This window comes from Colias philodice, chromosome 5 (genome assembly GCF_061535455.1).
Source record: "Colias philodice isolate Cphi_HAF_F1 chromosome 5, ilColPhil1 Martin Lab GWU primary, whole genome shotgun sequence".
In the NCBI taxonomy this organism is placed as follows: domain Eukaryota; kingdom Metazoa; phylum Arthropoda; class Insecta; order Lepidoptera; family Pieridae; genus Colias; species Colias philodice.
The window spans coordinates 2,732,724-2,756,335 of NC_143090.1; the positions used below are offsets into that span (position 1 = coordinate 2,732,724).

The 23,612-nt window shown below is 34.1% G+C and overlaps 1 protein-coding gene across 2 annotated transcripts in view; it reads right to left on the reverse strand.

Moving 5' to 3' along the window:
• Window positions 1-19,940: 19,940 nt before the first annotated feature.
• Window positions 19,941-23,612, reverse strand: part of LOC149488327 (uncharacterized) — a 302,595-nt gene continuing 298,923 nt past the window's right edge. Inside the window, exon 5 of one of the 2 annotated variants that reach the window (XM_089695019.1) lies at window positions 19,941-20,188. In XM_089695019.1, the coding sequence (XP_089551145.1) occupies window positions 19,956-20,188 (233 nt within the window). In that variant the 3' untranslated portion in view covers window positions 19,941-19,955. Of the gene's footprint in view, window positions 20,189-23,311; window positions 23,560-23,612 lie in introns of those variants that run through there. The other variant, XM_089695022.1, reaches the window with a different exon arrangement.

The following is a 23,612-nucleotide window of genomic DNA, read 5'->3' on the forward strand; positions in this document are numbered from 1 at the left end:
TCTTGCCAAAGAAGTTTTACTTCTGACAGGTGTGTTCGGCACAGTTGCTCTTTTTCTTTTGATCCTTACAATTTCTCATATTTAATTGGTAGGCCCATCTAATTGAACCGCTTTTTAATCTAGCATAGCCTAGCCTTTAGCCTTTCTCGCTTTTATTGTATTATTTCTTCTGTCGTTGGTTTTCTCTTTTGCTTTGGGAGATCGATGTCTGAAAATATCCATATCTCATATTATGTCATTGATGTCCATAAGTAATCAACAAATGGAAAGCCAAATATATGTATGTAAAATATACAACAGAGATTTGGTGGTAATAGTGTGTCATAAATATTATGGTAAGATAAGAGGTGTAATATTAAATTAAATAATATGATATACAGAAAAAAGTTAAATTTTAATTAATTAGCATAGAATCCACTGAATTAAAAAAAATACTAACTATAACTTACCTTACTCAGTATCTCTTAAATACTTGAGAGGATCTGAAACAAAAAACAATCATTGCAGGTACCAATTTTAAAATCTTCATTTAACTATAGTGCCATTACCAAGTGAAAATTACAATTAACTTATTATATTTAAATTTTGTTACTAAATAAAACAAATCTATTGAAAACGCCCTTGATTAGGTACACGGTAATATCTTCAGGGAATTCTAAAGTCCACGTATTTCTATTTATTTATTTATTAGACACACATTACAGTCAGTAACAAATACAAAATAGATCTTAGACTAAGTTACACCAGTTCATATCATTGATTTTAAAGAAGAGCCAGAAAATTAAAAGTAAATTAAAAGTCATTTCGAACCAAATCCCATGTTCTTAAATTTAATCTTAATCTAAAAATTCATGATTTGACTTAAATTAGAAATAAGTTAAAATGAATTAAAATATTAATTATAATTGTTATAATTAATTAAAAATTTACAATTATTGTAATTATTTTACAAAATTTCTAAAACATCAAACAATTTATGTTTCTTCCGTTTTACACATTAATTTATACATTTTTGGAACGTAATTCTTAGGGAAATGAGTATGTTGGCCAGTAATGGCCATGACTTGGTCGTTTACAGTGACGACGGAAGCGTTGCAGCCACGCCATTGGTGCGTGGAACAGCGCCATCTTGTTTTTCCCACCCGTTTTATTCCGTAGTACGTGTAGTCACAGAGCTTTAGCAGACGCGTCCCGGTCCTCGATCTTACGAATTGTACTGAAAGTAAATTCGCAATTAGATGTGGTTCTGATTCTTCGTAAGCTAATAGACTTTAATGATTATTTTGTCAGACTGATTGTCTGTTACGCTTTTTGCTCGAATGGTTATGAAAATGATTAGATTTTGAAACAGTGATAACGACTAGACTGCAAGAATAAAAAAGAAGTGTGGCAATCGGGGACTGCCGCGGTAAAGCTTTTGCATAGCATGCCTTCAAGCCACACCTCCGAACCCGTCGGAGTGGGGAGCGTGAGGTTTTTTCGTTACGGAATTTCTCGATTCGGTCCCCGCGCTCAAGGCCCGCGATAGAAGCTATGCAATAGCTTAATAACGAAAATAATAAAGAAAAAGGATAAATAAACGAGTAAATAACAACAAAAATGTTTTTAATCTCACTATTCACAGGTTTTACGCATTATAAAATATTATAAAGTAGGTATTTTAACGCATTAGAAAGTAGGACAGTATAAGCTGCAAAAACATTCTATAAATATGAAGTAACATTACAAGTACCTGTCTCGTTATATTTAAGGTAAAAATATAGTTGTGTAGTTAATTAAACTACATACAATAATAATATACTTTTAATTATATAACAAAAAAAAAAACACATTTTTTTCCACACAACAGCAAACTTTAAAGAAAAGTGAATTCTCACTTCATTGAACACAAACATTAATATACTCTGTATATCAGTAATGAACATTATCTTCTATTTCTGAATAATTATAAGGATTTATAAAATAAATTACATCATGAGTTTGGTAGACGGAGTGGAAGTGGGAAGGTCAAATGCACGCAATCGAAAAACAATGCTTAACCAGTATATTATACAAAATAAGGCCATTTGTCATTTCTCTCGGTAGTTGTATCGCTAGATGGCGTTGTAATCTATACCGCAACATATAATCCAACGAAATCGAGATGGTAATTATTTATTATATAATTATAAACCCAACCGAAACTATACTATTATACTCTAAGTCAGGGGTTCCCAATCTTTTTCAGCTCGCGGCGCAGTTTCATGTTAAGTTTTTTGTCACGACGCCCTACCCACCCAACCTAACTATTAGAAAAGAAAACAGTCGATATAGGTACATACAATACAAGAATAGAAAATTAGGTTAGACAGAGAAGAACAAAAATTGAAAATCAATTTCTTTATTGTAAAAGAATTTAAAGAGAAATCAAAAAGTAAGGCTTAAGAAAAATAAAACACGATAAAGGCGATGCGCATGACGTAAGTAGGAATCTATCGTCGCATCGCGTCGTAGCAAACTTTAAACTTAAATCTTGTATATTATTTTATGACGCTATGATATAGGGCACCGCGGTGCACAGTTTGGGAACCCCTGCTCTAAGTAGTAAAGAAACAAGGCAGTTTATCAGTATAAGGGATCATTTTATCGAACTTCGGCGGGTGATTATGATTCTCGTTGCTCTCTACAATCGTTCCCTCTGTAATCAGTAGCACTCCAGGGCATCTATTCACCTGATGGGTGGAACAGACCCAGCGATTCCTCTTTCTGAACTCTGATGCACTCTTTAGGGAGTACGTATAACCGTTGAGTCTGAGGAGGGCCTTTCCTCTCTGCGACTTGACGAATTCCACTGTAACAATCGTATATCTAAGAAGTGATTTACATATTATGAAGACTAAAACTTTAAATGTTGTGGAATTAAAAATGATTAAAAGGGTTTTTTTAACAATAACTTCATTTTAATAACCATTGAAATACCTATTAATTTTAGAAAGTTTAACCTATTTAAATTCATATTTTCTAATTAAAACAAATGTATTACAATCATATATCATATAAATACTAAAATAAGTTAAAGCTTAACTAGCAGTAATGTATAATTAAATAATTTATTCAATAAACTAATATTTGGAATTACTTTTAATTGTATTTTTTACGTAACGTAACGTAATATGTATAATGAGACATTCATAAGTGTCGAACAGATGCCATTTTGTTGTTATTATGGGGTTTATCTGGAAGGGGGGTTGTCTGGAAGAAAGCGCTTACAAGCATCATATACTGGACGGGAAACGAATTAGGTAATTTGATGATTTTAGTCGGTTCGATTCCAATGGCAAACAAATTTTCGGAAATCTTTGAATGTATTTAAAAAGAATGGAATGTTTATTTTAAGTAGGATTTTTTATATACAGTAAAAAGAGTACTTCCCCTCCAGGTGGCATTAAAAAATTCCACACTGTATATTGTTCCACGCTTGTCTCACTATAAAAACTACTGAACCGATTACAATGAAATTTAGCACACATATAGAGGGTAACTTGGATTAACACATAGGATAGGTTTTATCCCGGAAATCCCACGGGAACGGGAACTATGCGGGTTTTCCTTTGAAAACGCGGGCGAAGCTGCGGGCGGAAATCTAGTACAAAATAAGGAAATTTGTCATTTCTCTCGGTAGTTGTATCGCTAGATGGCGTTGTAATCTATACTGCAACATATAGGCCAACGAAATCGAGATGGTAATTATTTATATATAATTATAAACCCAACCGAAACTATACTATTATACTCTAAGTCAGGGGTTCCCAATCTTTTTCAGCTCGCGGCGCAGTTTCATGTTAAGTTTTTTGTCACGACGCGACGCCCTACCCACCCAACCTAGCTATTAGAAAAGAAAACAGTCGATATAGGTACATACAATACAAGAATAGAAAATTAGGTTAGACAGAGAAGAACAAAAATAAATATAGTTTGGAAAATCCAAAAGTGCACGCCTCATAATTTTTTTTTAATAATTATTTATTAATTATTATTTTTGTTTATTTAATAACAATTAAACCACATCGAATCAGACCCTGAAAAATGAAAGGGTTCTATTCCTGAGCATACTCAAGCGTAAGAGAAAATATTTAATAACAATTAAACAACATCGAATCAGACCCTGAAAAATGAAAGGGTTCTATTCCTGAGCATACTCAAGCGTAAGAGAAAAAAAAAGACTCGACTAGTAAAGTATTTCGGTCGCTATCGTGTTAACAAGAAAAAGGATCCGCACATACAGACACACGGACGTCCAAGACAGAACTTTTTTAAACTGTTTTTTAACTAGTTTAAATAACAAAAATGACATCAAAAATATCATGAACGTTAAAAATAGTGTTTTTTCTTAATATGTGTGTGTATGTATTATCTTACAAGTGCAATGTATGATACATAAAGACATTTTAAGTTTGAAAAATCAGATGTTTTGCGCGAAGTGACAGTAGTACCCACCTCAACGCTTCGCTTATGAGGCGTGCAATTGAAAATATTAACTCAATTTCTTTATTGTAAAAGAATTTAACGAGAAATCAAAAAGTAAGGCTTAAGAATAATAAAACACGATAAAGGCGATGCGCATGACGTAAGTAGGAATCTATCGTCGCGTCGTAGCAAATTTTAAATCTTGTATATCATTTTATGACGCTATGATATAGGGCACCGCGGTGCACAGTTTGGGAACCCCTGCTCTAAGTAGTAAAGAAACAAGGCAGTGTATCAGTATAAGGGATCATTTTATCGAACTTCGGCGGGTGATTATGATTCTCGTTGCTCTCTACAATCGTTCCCTCTGTAATCAGTAGCACTCCAGGGCATCTATTCACCTTATGGGTGGAACAGACCCAGCGATTCCTCTTTCTGAACTCTGATGCACTCTTTAGGGAGTACGTATAACCGTTGAGTCTGAGGAGGGCCTTTCCTCTCTGCGACTTGACGAATTCCACTGTAACAATCGTATATCTAAGAAGTGATTTACATATTATGAAGACTAAAACTTTAAATGTTGTGGAATTAAAAATGATTAAAAGGGTTTTTTTAACAATAACTTCATTTTAATAACCATTGAAATACCTATTAATTTTAGAAAGTTTAACCTATTTAAATTCATATTTTCTAATTAAAACAAATGTATTACAATCATATATCATATAAATACTAAAATAAGTTAAAGCTTAACTAGCAGTAATGTATAATTAAATAATTTATTCAATAAACTAATATTTGGAATTACTTTTAATTGTATTTTTTTACGTAACGTAACGTAATATGTATAATGAGACATTCATAAGTGTCGAACAGATGCCATTTTGTTGTTATTATGGGGTTTATCTGGAAGGGGGGTTGTCTGGAAGAAAGCGCTTGCAAGCATCATATACTGGACGGGAAACGAATTAGGTAATTTGAAGATTTTAGTCAGTTCGATTCCAATGGCAAACAAATTTTCGGAAATCTTTGAATGTATTTAAAAAGAATGGAATGTTTATTTTAAGTAGGATTTTTTATATACAGTAAAAAGAGTACTTCCCCTCCAGGTGGCATTAAAAAATTCCACCCTGTATATTGTTCCACGCTTGTCTCACTATAAAAACTACTGAACCGATTACAATGAAATTTAGCACACATATAGAGGGTAACTTGGATTAACACATAGGATAGGTTTTATCCCGGAAATCCCACGGGAACGGGAACTATGCGGGTTTTCCTTTGAAAACGCGGGCGAAGCTGCGGGCGGAAATCTAGTACAAAATAAGGCCATTTGTCATTTCTCTCGGTAGTTGTATCGCTAGATGGCGTTGTAATCTATACTGCAACATATAGGCCAACGAAATCGAGATGGTAATTATTTATATATAATTATAAACCCAACCGAAACTATACTATTATACTCTAAGTCAGGGGTTCCCAATCTTTTTCAGCTCGCGGCGCAGTTTCATGTTAAGTTTTTTGTTACGACGCGACGCCCTACCCACCCAACCTAGCTATTAGAAAAGAAAACAGTCGATATAGGTACATACAATACAAGAATAGGAAATAAGGTTAGACAGAGAAGAACAAAAATAAATATCGTTTGGAAAATCCAAAAGTGCACGCCTCATAATTTTTTTTTAATAATTATTTATTAATTATTATTTTTGTTTATTTAATAACAATTAAACCACATCGAATCAGACCCTGAAAAATGAAAGGGTTCTATTCCTGAGCATACTCAAGCGTAAGAGAAAATATTTAATAACAATTAAACCACATCGAATCAGACCCTGAAAAATGAAAGGGTTCTATTCCTGAGCATACTCAAGCGTAAGAGAAAAAAAAAGACTCGACTAGTAAAGTATTTCGGTCGCTATCGTGTTAACAAGAAAAAGGATCCGCACATACAGACACACGGACGTCCAAGACAGAACTTTTTTAAACTGTTTTTTAACTAGTTTAAATAACAAAAATGACATCAAAAATATCATGAACGTTAAAAATAGTGTTTTTTCTTAATATGTGTGTGTATGTATTATCTTACAAGTGCAATGTATGATACATAAAGACATTTTAAGTTTGAAAAATCAGATGTTTTGCGCGAAGTGACAGTAGTACCCACCTCAACGCTTCGCTTATGAGGCGTGCAATTGAAAATATTAACTCAATTTTTTTATTGTTATAGAATTTAACGAGAAATCAAAAAGTAAGGCTTAAGAAAAATAAAACACGATAAAGGCGATGCGCATGACGTAAGTAGGAATCTATCGTCGCGTCGTAGCAAATTTTAAATCTTGTATATCATTTTATGACGCTATGATATAGGGCACCGCGGTGCACAGTTTGGGAACCCCTGCTCTAAGTAGTAAAGAAACAAGGCAGTGTATCAGTATAAGGGATCATTTTATCGAACTTCGGCGGGTGATTATGATTCTCGTTGCTCTCTACAATCGTTCCCTCTGTAATCAGTAGCACTCCAGGGCATCTATTCACCTTATGGGTGGAACAGACCCAGCGATTCCTCTTTCTGAACTCTGATGCACTCTTTAGGGAGTACGTATAACCGTTGAGTCTGAGGAGGGCCTTTCCTCTCTGCGACTTGACGAATTCCACTGTAACAATCGTATATCTAAGAAGTGATTTACATATTATGAAGACTAAAACTTTAAATGTTGTGGAATTAAAAATGATTAAAAGGGTTTTTTTAACAATAACTTCATTTTAATAACCATTGAAATACCTATTAATTTTAGAAAGTTTAACCTATTTAAATTCATATTTTCTAATTAAAACAAATGTATTACAATCATATATCATATAAATACTAAAATAAGTTAAAGCTTAACTAGCAGTAATGTATAATTAAATAATTTATTCAATAAACTAATATTTGGAATTACTTTTAATTGTATTTTTTTACGTAACGTAACGTAATATGTATAATGAGACATTCATAAGTGTCGAACAGATGCCATTTTGTTGTTATTATGGGGTTTATCTGGAAGGGGGGTTGTCTGGAAGAAAGCGCTTGCAAGCATCATATACTGGACGGGAAACGAATTAGGTAATTTGAAGATTTTAGTCAGTTCGATTCCAATGGCAAACAAATTTTCGGAAATCTTTGAATGTATTTAAAAAGAATGGAATGTTTATTTTAAGTAGGATTTTTTATATACAGTAAAAAGAGTACTTCCCCTCCAAGTGGCATTAAAAAATTCCACCCTGTATATTGTTCCACGCTTGTCTCACTATATTGCACGGTTATATTATTATATGAGAAATTTTTGAGAAAAATAAAAAAAAATTGGTAACTCAACGGTATTCGAGTCCGCGTCTTTTTGCCTTTCCGGGGCGACGCCTGACCACTGTACCACCCGTCATCCCGCCAGAGCTATCGACATATTCTACTCTTTCGGTTCTATACTATATCTACCAATAGATACTTGACTGACCGGTTTGCTTGGTTGGTTGTGATCCTGCCTTCCAAGCTAGAGTGCCAGTTCGATTCCCACCCAGGGTAAATATTTGTCTAATGAACATAGATGTTTGCTCTGTATCTGAGTGTTAATTATCTATATAAGTATTTATTTAAAATTATATATGTTTATCAGTTTATCTGGTTTCCATAATACAAGCGAAAAGCTTAGTATGGGATCAGATCGTGCGTGTGAAATTTTCCTGAAATATTTATTTATAGCTTGTTACCTTTTACCCAGGTGGCCTGGAAAAGATCACTTCTAAGTGATAAGGCCGCCAGATAAACTATACTGTTTTTCTGTATACATTAGCAATAAGTTTCCCATGCTTTATTAGAGAGTAATAAATAACATAAATAAAATACTATTGGGTCGGGTTGAAGCGTGGATTGAACGGTCCATGGTTGTGTTCATTGTGAATAGCGACCACTTCGTTCTCCACGGTATACAGTGCTGCTTTACAATACTTGTTGCCTGTACAACACCACCTCTCTTTCCCTGCAGCGCCAGCCTTGGAACGCATGTAGAATGTGTAGTCGCCGATTTTTATGTTGACCTTACCGCGTCTGGACATTATCATTACCGCTGTAAGCAATACTTCTTGTATACACATGTATATTTGATTTTTGTATTGTTTTTTCTTATAATAATAAGATATTCGCTTTAGGCAAATAAATAATTGCTTTTAAGTGTTTTTAGAACAGGTCAAAATTAAATAAACTGCGCAGTAATAGTTTTATAAATTATATTAGAGGTAACATGATTAAAGCATTAAACGATTATTTCATTAAGAAAATGTTTATAATATATTCACGGGCATTATAAGTACACTTATAATTTAGTAATGTAAAATAAAATAAAATTACTATGTGATTAAAAAACATTAATAAAAAATATCCTTAAGGATTTCACTGTTCCTTGTGAAAAGAATAGACTGATATTATCCCTACTATACTTGAAACAAAACAAGCTTTTCCGATAGATATGCGATTAAATCTCGTACGTAGAACACTATAGAGACTCTAATCGCGTACCGGTATACCCATACCCATGCCGATAGTGGATACCGCTCTGGTTTGAATAAGTCTTAACAGTAGGCTAAAAGATTTCTTTGCACGATTGAAAATGTTATAAACAGACAGAGGCGAAACACTACTTTGTTTCCTATGTACTATTTAGGAATAGTTACGATTCTAGCCATTGTTATGTTCCCCCTTGATGTTCTCTATATCGTAGTTTAACATTTTGATCCTGACTTTACATCCCAGTTTCTTGCGCTTCGAACAATACCAGATACTTTTGCCAAAGTCATTGCAATAACTCCTCGAAAATGTATTTTTACCAATTCGTATAGCGTAGCCTTTTCCACCGCGCAACACGAACTCGAAACCTGAAAATAATTAAAATGTAAATAAAGAGCGTGTGTGCCGAGCACACGTGTCAGGAGTGAAACTTCTTTGACAAGATTTACAGATACTTAAATCATTAGCCAAAGGCTATAAAATGATTTAAGTATTGACCTTGAAATTTATTGCTCTTTATGAAAATTGATCTTGAAATTTTACGCTCAATGCGCCTTAACACGTTCCCAGCGGCACAAATATATCTGTACTTTCCATTACTGCGTTACGGGTCGTTTTAAACCTTGCACTATACCAGAGATTATGGCGGCACGAGGCATATTAAACCCCACCGCCCGTAGGAGACCAAAATCCTTTTTTTGGCGCCAAATAAGACAAAGTGTGCGGCTTTTGTCGTGATTATTATTAACAATGAGTTCATTAACCTAAATCTACCGTCGCCCGTGGTTAGATTAGTTATGGTCCGGGAGCCAGCAGCAGATTTTATGACCAAGTTCCTCTCAAGCGGTAATTAGTAAAATGCATCAAAGTATAGTATTATGAAGCCTCGTGAACGTCAGCTGGAGCTCGGTTGGGGGGAAGAGCGGTTGTAGCCTCCCGTATCAGCTGACGGTTTTTCCACCAAGATACAGCCAGCTGACATATATATTTATCCACAGTTACATATAAGCTATCATCAGGTAAATTTTTGTTTGAGAGGAAATAACGGAAAATAAATTTTTCTTTAAATTTAACTTTCATGTTCGAGACACCAGCTGACGTATAATACACCATGTTGTAACCAGCTGACTATTTTTTTTCGTTGAGATATTGGGTTAGCTACAATTTGACAAATTTTTAGCTGAGAGGAAATGAATGAATGAATGTATTTTTTTTTCCTATGTGCGTGGGAGGCTACAACCGCTCACCCCCCCAACCGAGCGCCAGCTGACGTTCACGAGGCTTTATAATACTATACTCTCATGCGTCTGACGAATTATCTCTTGAGAGGAAATAGTAAACCAAATTTGCACCTGGCTCCCTAACCATTAGTTTAGATTCTATGGGTAAAATAAAATGTGGGGTCTGATGTACCCCATACCGCACTGAACAATAGTAGTTTTTCATATAATTTAGTGATGGGAAAAGAAATATCGATTTTATTTAATTGTATTTATTTATTAAACTTATGGATGTTTTTCATTAAAACAGGCCAAACAATAATATTTTTTGCAAACAGTGCATTCTGTGACAATTTTCTTTACTTTTTTGTCGGTCTCACGACTTGTTAAGAAGGTGCGGAGTTTTTCGTAACATCCTACACATCTCCTCTTCTTTGATCCCTTTTCGAGATGATGTGTCTTGTTTGTAGTGGGTTCTGAAAAGTAAGGTCCAGCTGAGTAAATTAGGGTAAGAGTTAGATAGACTCGGGAAGAGTTGGGTAAAGTTGGTTAGAGTAGGGAAGAGTGGGGTTGACTTGGGCAAGAGTTAAATTTTGATGAGCCATACACCGATTACTGGGTGTTTTGGATTTGCCGCGCGTTGATTCGGTGAACAAACACACTATTAGTAATCATGATTATCAACCTATTTGAAGAAAACTCAACATGTCACATTCACGTTTCTATTAACGATATTTATAATAACGAGTAGTTAGGATGTTTGAAAATTACCTGTATCCACATCCAAGTCCTTCTTTGTAAAAAAAATAAGTTGTTCCACAAATAGTCTCTTCGGCATTTTATTTCTATCACCATTAATTGAATTATACACAATCCAGAAGTTAATAAGGGCTGTACCAAATATTAGCTCGATTATTACTTTCCTCCACCACTTAATTCCTTTCTTTAATGTTGTATAATACGAAGACATTTGGTCACTATAGTCAATTCCTTTTTTTGTTTCATTGTACATTAGAACACTTCCGGGCTTTTTAATGCTTTCGTTAGTTCCTCTCTTCTTTTCCCCAGTATCTATTAGTTTATCGTCATGATGTTTGCACGTAGTCAACATTAAAAAACATTTCTTATATCTGGGTAGATACCCATTTCAATACTTTCACACCCTTTTTGTTATTTTTTCCAATTATCTGGCCCTTTTTGCCCTGACCATTTATTTTCGCATTAACAACTTTCTTTGGCAAATATTTTCTTCTTAATAGCTAATTACATCAAGATCAGTTTCAAAAAAAGTTCAAAAAAACTACATCTATAATGTATAACAGTTAAAAGTGAAAACTACATCAAGAACATTTGATTTAAAAATAGATATTGGCTCATGACTAGAAAATTATCACCTAATTCTTTTTATAAATCTTAAACAGTACTCCGTTCTTGACATGGAATTTTGGAGGATCGTGGTTATGTTTCAGGAAAGCCCGGGAGATGATGACTTGGTCTTTGCTGAGCGAGAACCGAGCGCCGCAGTTCCAGCCATATGTGCAACTCCAGTGGTCTACACTCTCCAGTTTTCGATGACAGAAGAACGTATAATCGTTAACTATTGCTATTTTATTCCCTGACACCTTGCGCACGAATTCCACTGAAACAGTTTTAGTATGCTGAGTTCAGTTTGGAATATCGACGTATAGGCTTAGTCTACGTATACTGTTAGGCTACTTAGGTAGGTAAGTCTAGTCTTAATACTAAGTAATATTTCTACGTATACTCTACGTCTAAATAATGTATGCTTATGATGTACTGCAGTTCTTTATCATGTGTGTAATTCAGAACTACAATTAACGTATGAACAGCTGTTCAGTACCTTTATTTTAAGTTCAAATACTTCGTGGACTGAAGAAAGTTCTAATGATAAATAAAACACATAATTGAGAGAAAGAAAATAAATTTATTACCGATACGAAAGAAAAATAAAAATAACTAAAATTAATTAAAATGAATAGTTAATTAGAAATATGTACTAGTTTTACTATTTTTTCACCTTTGCTAAAATAAATGGCAATTGTGACATAGCATTAAGATGTTCAAGATTTCAACCGGGATGTGTTGAAACTAGCTGCTGCCCGGTTTCGCCCGGGAGGTCACGGCGTTTTTAATATTGTCAAAAAACTTATTTTCTCTTATTAGAACATGAGTATTGATAATAGCAATTAAAACACGTTTTACTATAGATTAATCTTCAATTCTACTGTCGTGTCATCATAATATAAAATCATCCCTAGTCTGTAATACAGCATGACATGCGTTTCGTGGATGCATGAATGACATGCAAACTTTCTGCCGGCAGCTGATCGATGCTACTTTTTATTTTCTATCCTGCAAGGTAGACGAACATGCAGCATGATCGTTTAGATCGTTTGCTGTGATGCAAACAACATGTGTCACTACACTATCAGGCTGGACGCGAACTGTATAAAAATGCATGGTTTGACACCCATGCAGCATGACAATTCACGCACGCATGCTATGTTAATAGTCTAGGGACTACTTAAGGCACGCATTTACAGTTTATAAAAAAATCCACCCTTAATAATGTACCGCGATGACTCATGGTTATGCTCCAACTTAGCGTTGTGTATCTTATTATCCTTATCCACATAAAATCGTGCCCGACATGACTTCCAACCTTTTGAGCAAACCCAAAGATCTCTGGCACCAAAAGTTTGCTGGACGGAGTACGTGTAGTTATTTAGGACTGCTACCTTCTTTCCTGTGCGTCGCTTGAAGTATAACACTGAAAGGTAATAAATTTTAATACATGTAAATTTTGCTTGAGTTTAGGTACCGGTAGCGTAGTGTGCGAGCCTACATACTAATGTATGTGAGATATTCCGCGGCTACTAGTCTCCGAGACTTGCAGGATACTTGAATCACCTGTGCATATCGTAATGGGAGAATGGCCTAATACAGCATGACATGCATTTCGTGGATGCATGCATGCATGCTCTATGCCGGCAGCTGCTTGCAGCGAGTTTGCATGTCATCATAATAAAAAGTAGTATCGATTAGCTGATCGATACTACTTTTTATTTTCTATCCTGCAAGGTAGACGAACATGCAGCATGATCGTTTAGATCGTTTGCTGTGATGCAAACGCTTAGTGTGTCATTACACTCTCAGGCTGGACGCGAACTGTATAAATATGCATGGTTTGACACCCGCAGCATGATAATTCACGCACGCATGCTATGTTAATAGTCTAGGGACTACTTAAGGCACGCATTTACAGTTTATAAAAAATTCCACCCTTAATAATGTACTTCGATGACTTATGGTTATGCTCCAACTCGGCGTTGTGTATCTTATTATCCTTATCCACATAAAATCGTGCGCGACATGAATTCCAACCTTTTGAGCAAACCCAAATATCTTTGGCATCAAAAGTTCGCTGGAAGGAGTACGTGTAGTTATTTAGAACTGCTAACTTCTTTCCTGTGCATCGCTTGTAGTATAACACTGAAAGGAAATAAATTTTAATACATGTAAATTTTGCTTGAGTTTTGTGCTCAGCTAATGAGTTTGTTAAAAGTAAAATTGTTAATGAACTGAACAATTTTTTTTCAGGACACGACGAACGTCATGCAACCCTGGGTCCTCTTTAAATTCAAAATAATTCCGGGCTCGTGTGTATGGAATTATATTGAGTTTAAAGCCAATGCCAAAAACTATAAATTTTCATTATGTAGGGGTCACCTAGAAGGCAGTTACTACTAAAACAAATATGCTTGCAGTAAGGGAGGAAAAAATAATACACTAGCTACGTAATAGATCATTTTTAATAGTTATTTTTTTTAGTTTTAATTTCAATTTATTCATTGTTAACAAATAATTTCTTAAACTATCAAGCAAATAAAATATTAACATTTTTTTTATATAAGAGCAGGTAACTGAGCAGGTAGATCACCTAATGAGGTGATACATGTCTGTGGGTGACACCACCGCCCATGAGCACTCACAAAATTACCTTTGTGAGGCTGTTACCGGCTGTCGAAGTCCGGGTTGATAATAAAAATTAAACCTAGTATATCTATACTAATATTATAAAGAGGAAAAGTTTGTAAGTATGTATGTATGTATGGTTTTCACGCAAAAACTACTGGACCGATTTCAAAAATTCTTTCACCATTAGAAAGCTGCATCTTTACTGAGCAACATAGGCTATATTGCATTTTCAAAAAAATTCGAGATCCTTACCAAAAATGCAATAATGTAACCCAAGGTGTAAAAAAATCTATACATATAATAAATCTGTAGAAGGGTCAATTCTGTACATTGAAAATATTGAAAAAATAAATAGCAGGGGGTGTTACTGGATCGATACCAAACCCAAATATGTGATTAAAAAAATTTTTGTCTATCCGTCTGTCTGTCTGTCTGTCTGTCTGTCTGTCTGTATGTGAAGACATCACGTGAAAACTAACGGTTCGATTTCGATGAAACTTGGTATAATTATACCTTATTATCCTGGGCGTAAAATAGGATACTTTTTATCCTGGAAAAATACGTAGACAAAAAATTATCTTAATTTTTCAGTTTTATCCATAGACGTTGTTCTGTAGAACCGCGAACACACGTTGGGTATTATTATAGGCCTAGCCGTATTTGGGTCCAATAGATATTTATAAGATGTTATTGTCAGAGTTACTCAAAATGGAGAAATAAACCATCCACGCGAAGACCGACATCCGCGCGGACGGAGTTGCGGGCGGAAGCTAGTCCTCAATAAAACTTCTGTCATCGCGTGCGCTGCGGAATCTATTGAAGATATAACAAAAAAATGTTCTACGGTATTATAGAATGGATCAATATCTACAAAAAAGTCCGCGATACCATATGTCCATCTTCAGTACCTAGTTATGTTACTACAACAACTTTTTTACATTTTCAAAGTAAATAGAAGTGCCGACAGTAATCAAACCATGTTATCCATACACATATATTAATCCTTATCCCATTAAATGATCTTTTATTATAGACTGTTTCAATACCAGCAAAATACTTTTTAAATGAAAAGAATTGGATATTCCATTCAAAAGATACAACGAATTTTTAAAAATGTCAATCTACAGAAAATAGTAGGTATACTGTTCGAGCAGGCCGTAGTGCGGGGGTCACGGAGGAATTCTACCAATATGCGTCTTGACGGAACACAGTACAGACTAGACACTGTACTATACTGTCAATAACTACTGTTATATTGAATAATGCAATTGCAATGCAATTGCAATGGCTTATTGTTATAACTACATTTACACCAAAACATAAATATTATCATGTATTGTAAAAGAGAACGATATACAAACAGTACATATAGCTAACAGCACTATCAGGCTGGACGCTAACTGTATAAATATGCATGGTTTGACACCCATTCAGCATGACAATTCACGCACGCATGCTATGTTAATAGTCTAGGGACTACTTAAAGCACGCATTTACAGTTTATAAAAAATTCCATTCTTAATAATGTACTTCGATGACTTATGGTTATGCTCCAACTCGGCGTTGTGTATCTTATTATCCTTATCCACATAAAATCGTGCCCGACATGAATTCCAACCTTTTGAGCAAACCCAAATATCTTTGGCACCAAAAGTGCGCTGGTAGGAGTACGTGTAGTTATTTAGAACTGCTAACTTCTTTCCTGTGCGTCGCTTGAAGTATAACACTGAAAGGAAATAAATTTTTATACATGTAAATTTTGATTGAGTTTTGTGCTAAGCTAATGAGTTCGTTAAAAGTAAAATTGTAAATGAACGGAACAATTTTTTTTCAGGACACGACGAACGTCATGCAACATTGGGTCCTCTTTAAATTCAAAATAATTCCGGGCTCGTGTGTATGGAATTATATTGAGTTTAAAGCCAATGCCACAAAACTATAAATTTTCATTATGTAGGGGTCACCTAGAAGGCAGTTACTACTAAAACAAATATGCTTGCAGTAAGGGAGGAAAAAATAATACACTAGCTACGTAATAGATCATTTTTAATAGTTATTTTTTTAGTTTTAATTTCAATTTATTCATTGTTAACAAATAATCTCTTAAACTATCAAGCAAATAAAATATTAATATTTTTTTTATATAAGAGCAGGTAACTGAACAGGAAGATCACCTAATGAAGTGACACCACCGCCCATGAGCACTCACAAAATTACCTTTGTGAGGCTGTTACCGGCTGTCGAAGTCCGGGTTGATAATAAAAATTAAAATTAGTATATGAACCTATAAAATCTTTCCTGTTTATAATATAAATTCGGATTAAAAGAAGTCGCTTTTCTGTATCTTTATCATAAAAAAAATATGTCCTCAAGCGAAAGATATTCGAGATAAAGAATAGCTTTCCGTTTTTCGTAAAAGTAGATGTCATCAAATAATAGGTATATATGAGACACTGTACTATACTGTCAATAACTACTGTCATCCATACTAATATTATAAATGCGAAAGTAACTCAATCACGCCTAATCTACTGAACCAATTTGCATGAAATTTGGTATGGAGATATTTTGATACCCGAGAAAGGACATAGGCTACCTTTTATTGCGAAATATGTACCACGGGCGAAGCCGGGGCGGACCACTAGTATTGAATAATGTTAAAATTGCAATGGCTTATTGTTATAACTACATTTACACCAAAACATAAATATTATCATGAATTGTCAAAGAGAACGATATACAAACAGTACATATAGCTAATTAGATCAAGATCAGTTTCAAAAAAAGTTCAAAAAAACTACATCTATAATGTATAACAGTTAAAAGGGAAAACTACATCAAGAACATTTGATTTAAAAATAGATATTGGCTCATGACTAGAAAATTATCACCTAATTCTTTTTAAAAATCTTAAACAGTACTCCGTTCTTGACGTGGAATTTTGGAGGATCGTGGTTATGTTTCAGGAAAGCCCGGGAGATTATGACTTGGTCTTTGCTAAGCGCGAACCGAGCACCGCAGCTCCAGCCATATGTGCAACTCCAGTGGTCTACCTTCGCCAGTTTTCGATGACAGAAGAACGTATAATCGTTAACTATAGTCTGTCCACTATAAGAATTGCTTTTTGACAGCTCGACGGGTGATACCAGAAGTGATGTTCAAAAGATTATCGATTGTGATACCATTTCAATTATAAATTCAAAATATTATCATAAATCGAATCAGGTACGTAAATAATAATTACAACGTAAACGTACTAATAAGATATGTAATAATAAGACCACATATCTATGCATTGTATGTTAAAACTAAACTAAACTAATATTTTATTATTTATTGGTTTCTATCTTACAATTTGGTTGTATTTACATTTAAATTATATAACATAATAGAAGAGTTTTATAGATTATTTTACAGAGTATTTCTATCGATTATTTTAATCTATCGACCCATCATTGAATAATTCTGTGTATAGGCATCACTAAGTGGGCGGGACCTGTAGATGATTATTTGTATGACATTTTAACATAGACAATACAATCCTACATAGGCGTGAAGCTGTCAAAAAGCAAATAATATAATGGACAGAGTATATTGCTATTTTATTCCCTGACACCTTGCGCACGAATTCTACTGAAACAGTTTAAGTATGCTGAGTTCAGTTTGGAATATCCCAAATATCTTTGGCATCAAAAGTTCGCTGGAAGGAGTACGTGTAGTTATTTAGAACTGCTAACTTCTTTCCTGTGCATCGCTTGTAGTATAACACTGAAAGGAAATAAATTTTAATACATGTAAATTTTGCTTGAGTTTTGTGCTCAGCTAATGAGTTTGTTAAAAGTAAAATTGTTAATGAACTGAACAATTTTTTTTCAGGACACGACGAACGTCATGCAACCCTGGGTCCTCTTTAAATTCAAAATAATTCCGGGCTCGTGTGTATGGAATTATATTGAGTTTAAAGCCAATGCCAAAAACTATAAATTTTCATTATGTAGGGGTCACCTAGAAGGCAGTTACTACTAAAACAAATATGCTTGCAGTAAGGGAGGAAAAAATAATACACTAGCTACGTAATAGATCATTTTTAATAGTTATTTTTTTTAGTTTTAATTTCAATTTATTCATTGTTAACAAATAATTTCTTAAACTATCAAGCAAATAAAATATTAACATTTTTTTTATATAAGAGCAGGTAACTGAGCAGGTAGATCACCTAATGAGGTGATACATGTCTGTGGGTGACACCACCGCCCATGAGCACTCACAAAATTACCTTTGTGAGGCTGTTACCGGCTGTCGAAGTCCGGGTTGATAATAAAAATTAAACCTAGTATATCTATACTAATATTATAAAGAGGAAAAGTTTGTAAGTATGTATGTATGTATGGTTTTCACGCAAAAACTACTGGACCGATTTCAAAAATTCTTTCACCATTAGAAAGCTGCATCTTTACTGAGCAACATAGGCTATATTGCATTTTCAAAAAAATTCGAGATCCTTACCAAAAATGCAATAATGTAACCCAAGGTGTAAAAAAATCTATACATATAATAAATCTGTAGAAGGGTCAATTCTGTACATTGAAAATATTGAAAAAATAAATAGCAGGGGGTGTTACTGGATCGATACCAAACCCAAATATGTGATTAAAAAAATTTTTGTCTATCTGTCTGTCTGTCTGTCTGTCTGTCTGTCTGTCTGTATGTGAAGACATCACGTGAAAACTAACGGTTCGATTTCGATGAAACTTGGTATAATTATACCTTATTATCCTGGGCGTAAAATAGGATACTTTTTATCCTGGAAAAATACGTAGACAAAAAATTATCTTAATTTTTCAGTTTTATCCATAGACGTTGTTCTGTAGAACCGCGAACACACGTTGGGTATTATTATAGGCCTAGCCGTATTTGGGTCCAATAGATATTTATAAGATGTTATTGTCAGAGTTACTCAAAATGGAGAAATAAACCATCCACGCGAAGACCGACATCCGCGCGGACGGAGTTGCGGGCGGAAGCTAGTCCTCAATAAAACTTCTGTCATCGCGTGCGCTGCGGAATCTATTGAAGATATAACAAAAAAATGTTCTACGGTATTATAGAATGGATCAATATCTACAAAAAAGTCCGCGATACCATATGTCCATCTTCAGTACCTAGTTATGTTACTACAACAACTTTTTTACATTTTCAAAGTAAATAGAAGTGCCGACAGTAATCAAACCATGTTATCCATACACATATATTAATCCTTATCCCATTAAATGATCTTTTATTATAGACTGTTTCAATACCAGCAAAATACTTTTTAAATGAAAAGAATTGGATATTCCATTCAAAAGATACAACGAATTTTTAAAAATGTCAATCTACAGAAAATAGTAGGTATACTGTTCGAGCAGGCCGTAGTGCGGGGGTCACGGAGGAATTCTACCAATATGCGTCTTGACGGAACACAGTACAGACTAGACACTGTACTATACTGTCAATAACTACTGTTATATTGAATAATGCAATTGCAATGCAATTGCAATGGCTTATTGTTATAACTACATTTACACCAAAACATAAATATTATCATGTATTGTAAAAGAGAACGATATACAAACAGTACATATAGCTAACAGCACTATCAGGCTGGACGCTAACTGTATAAATATGCATGGTTTGACACCCATTCAGCATGACAATTCACGCACGCATGCTATGTTAATAGTCTAGGGACTACTTAAAGCACGCATTTACAGTTTATAAAAAATTCCATTCTTAATAATGTACTTCGATGACTTATGGTTATGCTCCAACTCGGCGTTGTGTATCTTATTATCCTTATCCACATAAAATCGTGCCCGACATGAATTCCAACCTTTTGAGCAAACCCAAATATCTTTGGCACCAAAAGTGCGCTGGTAGGAGTACGTGTAGTTATTTAGAACTGCTAACTTCTTTCCTGTGCGTCGCTTGAAGTATAACACTGAAAGGAAATAAATTTTTATACATGTAAATTTTGATTGAGTTTTGTGCTAAGCTAATGAGTTCGTTAAAAGTAAAATTGTAAATGAACGGAACAATTTTTTTTCAGGACACGACGAACGTCATGCAACATTGGGTCCTCTTTAAATTCAAAATAATTCCGGGCTCGTGTGTATGGAATTATATTGAGTTTAAAGCCAATGCCACAAAACTATAAATTTTCATTATGTAGGGGTCACCTAGAAGGCAGTTACTACTAAAACAAATATGCTTGCAGTAAGGGAGGAAAAAATAATACACTAGCTACGTAATAGATCATTTTTAATAGTTATTTTTTTAGTTTTAATTTCAATTTATTCATTGTTAACAAATAATCTCTTAAACTATCAAGCAAATAAAATATTAATATTTTTTTTATATAAGAGCAGGTAACTGAACAGGAAGATCACCTAATGAAGTGACACCACCGCCCATGAGCACTCACAAAATTACCTTTGTGAGGCTGTTACCGGCTGTCGAAGTCCGGGTTGATAATAAAAATTAAAATTAGTATATGAACCTATAAAATCTTTCCTGTTTATAATATAAATTCGGATTAAAAGAAGTCGCTTTTCTGTATCTTTATCATAAAAAAAATATGTCCTCAAGCGAAAGATATTCGAGATAAAGAATAGCTTTCCGTTTTTCGTAAAAGTAGATGTCATCAAATAATAGGTATATATGAGACACTGTACTATACTGTCAATAACTACTGTCATCCATACTAATATTATAAATGCGAAAGTAACTCAATCACGCCTAATCTACTGAACCAATTTGCATGAAATTTGGTATGGAGATATTTTGATACCCGAGAAAGGACATAGGCTACCTTTTATTGCGAAATATGTACCACGGGCGAAGCCGGGGCGGACCACTAGTATTGAATAATGTTAAAATTGCAATGGCTTATTGTTATAACTACATTTACACCAAAACATAAATATTATCATGAATTGTCAAAGAGAACGATATACAAACAGTACATATAGCTAATTAGATCAAGATCAGTTTCAAAAAAAGTTCAAAAAAACTACATCTATAATGTATAACAGTTAAAAGGGAAAACTACATCAAGAACATTTGATTTAAAAATAGATATTGGCTCATGACTAGAAAATTATCACCTAATTCTTTTTAAAAATCTTAAACAGTACTCCGTTCTTGACGTGGAATTTTGGAGGATCGTGGTTATGTTTCAGGAAAGCCCGGGAGATTATGACTTGGTCTTTGCTAAGCGCGAACCGAGCACCGCAGCTCCAGCCATATGTGCAACTCCAGTGGTCTACCTTCGCCAGTTTTCGATGACAGAAGAACGTATAATCGTTAACTATAGTCTGTCCACTATAAGAATTGCTTTTTGACAGCTCGACGGGTGATACCAGAAGTGATGTTCAAAAGATTATCGATTGTGATACCATTTCAATTATAAATTCAAAATATTATCATAAATCGAATCAGGTACGTAAATAATAATTACAACGTAAACGTACTAATAAGATATGTAATAATAAGACCACATATCTATGCATTGTATGTTAAAACTAAACTAAACTAATATTTTATTATTTATTGGTTTCTATCTTACAATTTGGTTGTATTTACATTTAAATTATATAACATAATAGAAGAGTTTTATAGATTATTTTACAGAGTATTTCTATCGATTATTTTAATCTATCGACCCATCATTGAATAATTCTGTGTATAGGCATCACTAAGTGGGCGGGACCTGTAGATGATTATTTGTATGACATTTTAACATAGACAATACAATCCTACATAGGCGTGAAGCTGTCAAAAAGCAAATAATATAATGGACAGAGTATATTGCTATTTTATTCCCTGACACCTTGCGCACGAATTCTACTGAAACAGTTTAAGTATGCTGAGTTCAGTTTGGAATATCGGCGTATAGGCTTTAGTCTACATAATTATACTGTTAGGCTTATATGTCTAGTCAAATGAAATGAAATGAAATAAAATCTGTTTATTTGCTCGTATATGGTCATATAAAGGTGTTGATATACAATATTTAGATCACATAATATACCTACTGCCATTGTAAATACTAAGTCTTAATACTATGTTATATTTCTACGTATACTCTACGTCTTAATAATATATGTTTATGGTTTACTGCAGTTCTTTAACGTGTGTTATTCAGAACTACAATTAACGTATAAATAGCTGTTCAGGACTGAAGGAAGTTATAATGATAAATAAAACTCATAATTAAATGTTTATTTTTTAGTATAATAAATGAAAGAAAAAAATGTTGTGTGGTTTTATGAAACCACGGTAAAAGTGAAACTGTTCGAACGGTTCCGAACTCTGCTTTGTGTAGCGCATGTCGCGTGTCGGTCGGCTGCCGAGTAGGTATACCTACTCGGCAGCCGCGATACACACGACATGCGCTACACAGACCAAAAAGTTTGAGACGATGTTATAAAAGTTTCACTTTAATACATTTATTACCGATTCACATTATATATACTAAGACCTAAGAAAAATAAAAATAACTAAAATTAATTAAAATGAATAGTTAATTAGAAAATGTACTAGTTTTACTATTTTTTCATCTTTGCTAAAATAAATGGAAATTGGGACAAAGCATAAAGATGTTCAAGATCTCAACCGGGATGTGTTGAGACTAGCTGCTGCCCTGTTTCGCCCGGGTTGTCACGGTGTTTTTAATATTGTCAAAAAACTTATTTTCTCTTTAGAACATGAGTATTGATAATAGCAATTAAAACACGTTTTACTATAGATTGATCTTCAACTCTACTGTCGTGTCATCATAATATAAAATCGTCCCTAGACTGTAATACAGCATGACATGCGTTTCGTGGATGCATGAATGACATGCAAACTTTCTGCCGGCAGCTGATCGATGCTACTTTTTATTTTCTATCCTGCAAGGTAGACGAATATGCAGCATGATCGTTTAGATCGTTTGCTGTGATGCAAACGCTTAGTGTGTCATTACACTCTCAGGCTGGACGCCAACTGTATAAATATGCATGGTTTGACACCCGCAGCATGATAATTCACGCACGCATGCTATGTTAATAGTCTAGGGACTACTTAAGGCACGCATTTACAGTTTATAAAAAATTCCACCCTTAATAATGTACTTCGATGGCTTATGGTTATGCTCCAACTTGGCGTTGTATATCTTATTATCCTCATCCACATAAAATCGAGCCCGACATGAATTCCAACCTTTTGAGCAGACCCAAAGATCTCTGTCTTTAAAAGATTGCTGGAAGGAGTACGTGTAGTTATTTAGGACTGCTAACTTCTTTCCTGTGCGTCGCTTGTAGTATAACACTGAAAGGAAATAAATTTTAATACATGTACATTTTGCTTGAGTTTTGTGCTCA